Genomic DNA, 5,413 nt, shown 5'->3' with positions numbered 1-5,413 from the left:
AAAATTTTGACATTTGCCTTGGATTACTTTTCTTTATTTTTCTATTCTCCGATTTTGTTTTCATTCATGAAAGTTGATACAACCTTGCCATATGATGAAATAAAGAAAAATGTAGCAGTAATTCGTTATACTGATGGAAGCTGCCGGTTTGACAGTCCTTTGCCGGATAAAAATCCAGGTGCGTTCCGTATACGGTAGACAGTCGCGAAAACGGTATTTCGATAGCATTACTCAAAATTACTTCTGAAATGTTTTTACCCCATACAACCACAACAACTAATTCGTTGTTTTCAAATATATGCAGAATTCTCTAATTTTATTTTAGCAATTTCTCTCTAAATAAGTAAAATATACAATCGATTTATACAAATAAAAGATATATAAACTTAACCCAACAATAACAATAACAATATTATTATTATTAATGAAAATGATAATAAAATTAAACATTAACAATACAAAAAGTATCAGCAGTAACGACGAAGACCCAACAATAATATATCAAATCGAATATGCAGAAACCTGAAACTACATATCTTGCTTATGTTTGACAGATGAGTAGATTCTAACTAACGTTCATATATTTAAACTAAAGTCTTTTCTACTACATGCGTTGCATTGCATATCAAAACAAGAACTGTGACGACCGGAACACATAGAGCCCGACAGACTGCAAGCGACATCTGTAAAATTTTAAAATACACACGTACTTAAGGACACAGTTATTGAGGCAGCTACACAACTACATAACTGTGTCCTTAAGAACGTGTGTATTTTAATATTTGACAGATGTCGCTTGCAGTCTGTTGCGCTCTATGTGTTCCGGGGGTGAAGCTGTGGAATTCTGCGCAACTGATTTTTTTATTTTCCTACGTTGCTCTTTCGCATACGCAATTGCGAGTTATGTAGTTACAACTTTATTCAAACTGGCAAACGTTTTTTTCTATATGTGGCAACACTTTGAAATCATATGGTAGGATCATTCCGCGTGCAGACAGACTCCCTATACATTTATTACAATTATTTTCAATAACATTTAATTAAGAACACTTATTCTGAAAGAAATTTATTTTCACAATATCTTTATTTGCGATGGGTGATCAGACCGGTATTGAAAAATCATGGGACAGTGATCCTAAAGCGTGGTCAAAACCCATTAAGCCACTGGAGGAGAAGTGGAAGTTAGTGCCGGCATTTTTGCAAGTTAAAGGCCTGGTGAAGCAGCATATTGATTCTTTTAATCATTTTGTAAATGTGGATATTAAAAAAATAGTTGAAGCCAATCAAACTGTAATTAGTGATGCAGATCCGCTTTTTTATCTAAAATATTTAGATGTACGAGTTGGTACACCTGATATTGAAGATGGTTACAATATCACAAAAGCTACTACACCACATGAATGTCGATTGCGTGATACAACTTACTCGGCACCTATCACAGTCGATATCGAATATACGCGTGGAGCGCAGCGTATCATCAGAAATAATCTATTAATAGGTCGCATGCCGGTGATGTTGCGATCCTCGAATTGTGTGCTAGCGGGGAAATCTGAATTTGAACTAGCCAAAATGAATGAATGTCCGCTAGATCCAGGTGGTTACTTCGTGGTACGTGGACAAGAAAAGGTTATTCTTATACAGGAACAGCTATCATGGAATAAAATGATTACCGAAGAATTTAATGGTACGGTACAATGTCAAGTGACTTCGTCTACACACGAAAAGAAATCGCGTACCTTAGTACTGAGTAAACACGGTAAATACTATCTAAAACACAATTCCATGACGGATGACATACCGATTGCGGTAATTTTTAAGGCTATGGGAGTAACTTCAGATCAAGAAATAATGTGCTTGATTGGTACAGATACTGAGACGCAAAATCGATTTGCACCCTCTCTTTTGGAGGCATTTCAGTTAAAAGTGTTCACGCAACAACGGGCACTAGAGTATATGGGTAAATTAGAAACAAAATAAAAGTGTTCTTCCTCAAATATAATTATAATAATTAAATTTTCAGGCTCTAAGTTGGTAGTAAAACGTTTTCAAAGTGCAGCGAATAAAACACCGGCAGAAGAAGCACGAGAATTACTTACCACAACCATACTGGCACATGTGCCAGTTGAGAATTTCAACTTTCAAATTAAATCGATTTACGTTTCGTTGATGGTGCGACGTGTCATGACCGCGGAACTGGATCCAACTGCCTTTGATGATCGTGACTACTATGGCAATAAACGTTTGGAATTGGCGGGTTCGTTAATTTCGCTCATGTTCGAGGATCTCTTCAAACGTATGAATTGGGAATTGAAAATGATCGCTGACAAGAATATACCCAAAGTGAAGGCTGCACAGTTCGATGTCGTGAAGCATATGCGCGCTGCTCAAATAACCGTGGGCTTAGAGTCGGCCATTTCATCCGGCAATTGGACAATTAAACGTTTCAAAATGGAGCGCGCTGGTGTTACACAGGTGCTCTCACGTTTGAGTTACATTTCGGCGTTAGGTATGATGACACGTGTCAACTCGCAGTTTGAGAAAACGCGTAAAGTTTCTGGACCCCGTTCACTACAACCAAGTCAATGGGGTATGTTGTGTCCCTCCGATACACCAGAAGGTGAAGCTTGCGGTTTGGTTAAGAATTTAGCCTTAATGACACATATAACGACTGAAGTGGATGAAGGACCAGTTATCTGTTTAGCTTTTAATGCCGGTGTGGAAGATATACGCTTAATTGGTGGAGATGTAATCAATAATTCCAAAGTTTTCTTGGTATTTATAAATGGTAAATAACAATAGCAAATATTTGGTTTGATTTGGATACTTAAAAATAATTTCTGCTTATAATTACAGGTAATATTCTTGGCATAACAATTAGCTACAAACGGTTGGTGCAAGCTTTTCGTATGATGCGTCGTAAAGGCCGACTTGGACCATTCGTTTCCATACACACATCGCACACGCAGCGCTGTGTGTACATACACACAGATGGTGGTCGACTCTGTCGTCCATATATTATTGTCACTAACGGCAAACTAGCTGTAGAACAGCGTCACATTGAAGAACTGAAACGTGGTGTACGTAAATTTGAGGACTTCCTGCACGATGGTTTAGTGGAATACCTTGATGTGAATGAGGAAAACGATTCATTTATTGCTTGGAATGAAGCTGATATCACCGCTGACGCCACAACACATTTGGAAATAGAACCATTCACATTGTTGGGTGTCTGTGCGGGTCTTGTACCCTATCCACATCACAATCAGAGTCCACGTAACACATACCAATGTGCTATGGGTAAACAGGCGATGGGCGTGATTGGCTATAATCAGAAAAATCGTATCGATACACTTATGTATAATCTAGTATATCCGCAAGCGCCTATGGTTAAGTCGAAAACTATTGAATTGACCGGATTCGATAAATTACCTGCTGGTCAGAATGCAACCGTGGCGGTCATGAGTTACTCGGGTTATGACATTGAAGATGCGCTCATCCTCAATAAGGCGTCTATAGATCGCGGTTATGGGCGCTGTTTGATTTATAAGAACTCAAAATGTACCGTTAAACGATATGCAAACCAGACATACGATCGTATTATGGGTCCTGTGAAGGACGCACTCACCAATAAGGTTATTTTCAAACACGATGCATTGGATACCGACGGAATTGTCGCACCCGGCGAAATGGTTGTAAATAAACAAATTTTGATTAACAAGGAAATGCCGGCAGTGACCTCTATTAATCCGATAGAACAGTCTGGTCAAACATCGCAGGTAATTATTATAAAACAATAAAATGTAAGAACTATTTATACTAAATATATAACATTACTTGCAGATTCCATATACGGCTGTGCCGATATCATATAAAGGACCAGAACCTAGTTATATCGAAAAGGTAATGGTATCAGCAAATGGCGAAGAAGACTTTCTTATCAAAATACTTTTACGCCAAACGCGGCGCCCCGAAATCGGTGACAAGTTCAGTTCGCGGCACGGTCAAAAGGGCGTTACTGGTTTGATTGTCGATCAAGAAGACTTGCCATTCAACGATTATGGCATATGTCCAGATATGATTATGAATCCACACGGTTTCCCGAGTCGTATGACCGTTGGCAAATCGCTTGAATTGTTGGGTGGAAAGGCTGGTTTATTAGAGGGCAAGTTCCATTATGGCACCGCATTCGGTGGTTCAAAGTGCAAAGACATACAAGATGAACTGTTCAAGCACGGTTTCAATTATATGGGCAAAGACTACTTCTACTCCGGCATTACGGGTGAATCACTGGAGGCTTACATATACTCCGGTCCGGTGTATTATCAGAAACTGAAGCATATGGTGCAAGATAAAATGCATGCACGTGCGCGCGGTCCAAAAGCGGTGCTAACGCGTCAACCCACGCAAGGTCGCAGTCGTGAAGGTGGCTTGCGTTTGGGTGAAATGGAGCGAGATTGCTTGATTTCATATGGTGCCAGTATGTTGATTATGGAACGTTTAATGATATCATCGGATGCGTTTGATGTGGATGTGTGCAAGACTTGCGGCCGCTTGGCATATTGTTCGTGGTGCCACTACTGTCAATCATCGGCGAATGTGTCGAAAATCTCCATGCCATACGCCTGTAAGCTACTCTTCCAAGAATTGACCAGTATGAATGTCGTGCCGAAATTGAAGCTGCAGAATTATTAAGTTTTTTTTTTTAATTCTAAATTAAGTGTTTTTTATTGATAATGTTTAAAGTAGATGTAAGACATTTACTTTACTGCGAAATTACATTATAATTTTAGAGAATAATAACATTGAAACATAACAGAAATAATTGATTATATGAAGAAAGGTGGTGTCATAACTTCAACACGTTTTCGAAATATTGATAATGTTTATTTTTGAGTTATTCTAACTTGAACTTAACTAGTTGAATGTTTCTAATAATTTTAAGAAGACAATAAGTTATTTTCGGTTGTAGCGATGCTAAAATACCCTACACAGGCTCCTCTCTTACAGCGTAAAAGTTTATGAAAAGATCGTTATCTTGATATTGAGCGGTCAGTTTGTATGACAGTTGTATTCTGTACTTCTCCGGTCTGAACAATCTCTTGTGAGAATACAGTGTTGCTTTGGACAATTATGTACGCCAAATTCTGTGAAGAAAACAAGATATCTCCACGAAATTTAGCATAGAGTATTGGCCCAAGCCTGCGCTGCAATCTCTAAACAAATTATTTAGAACGGGTCAGTAAATCATATAGCTGCCATACAAACGGCCCTTTTAAAATCTAGTTCTTGCTTGAAAACTTTTTTATTTGATAGAATATCTTCACGAAATTTCAGACTGATTATTCTATAAAGCAGCGTTGGAATATATGTGAACAACGTTTTTAGATCGGACCACTATAGCATGTAGCTGCTA

The 5,413-nt window shown here is 38.4% G+C and overlaps 1 protein-coding gene across 1 annotated transcript; it reads left to right on the top strand.

The window, feature by feature from the left end:
• Positions 1-1,015: 1,015 nt before the first annotated feature.
• LOC120782346 (DNA-directed RNA polymerase III subunit RPC2) lies at positions 1,016-5,142 on the top strand. Its single transcript, XM_040114579.1, has 4 exons — positions 1,016-1,957; positions 2,021-2,785; positions 2,854-3,776; positions 3,841-5,142. The coding sequence occupies exons 1-4, from the start codon at positions 1,093-1,095 to the stop codon at positions 4,690-4,692; spliced, it is 3,405 nt and encodes a 1,134-aa protein (XP_039970513.1). The 5' UTR covers positions 1,016-1,092; the 3' UTR covers positions 4,693-5,142.
• The last annotated feature ends 271 nt before the right edge of the window (positions 5,143-5,413 follow it).

Source organism: Bactrocera tryoni, chromosome 1 (genome assembly GCF_016617805.1).
Source record: "Bactrocera tryoni isolate S06 chromosome 1, CSIRO_BtryS06_freeze2, whole genome shotgun sequence".
Lineage (NCBI taxonomy): Eukaryota > Metazoa > Arthropoda > Insecta > Diptera > Tephritidae > Bactrocera > Bactrocera tryoni.
Note: the sequence above shows the minus strand (reverse complement) of the source record. Positions and strands in the feature narration are given on the sequence as shown.

What these genes read in the sequence shown, in the direction of transcription:
- LOC120782346 (XM_040114579.1), top strand. Translation starts at nt 1,093, where the DNA reads ATGGGTGATCAGACCGGTATTGAAAAATCATGGGACAGTGATCCTAAA. An exon ending in ACGGGCACTAGAGTATATGG is followed by an intron (nt 1,958 to 2,020) that starts GTAAATTAGAAA and finishes TTAAATTTTCAG; the next exon opens with GCTCTAAGTTGGTAGTAAAA. An exon ending in TTTCTTGGTATTTATAAATG is followed by an intron (nt 2,786 to 2,853) that starts GTAAATAACAAT and finishes TTATAATTACAG; the next exon opens with GTAATATTCTTGGCATAACA.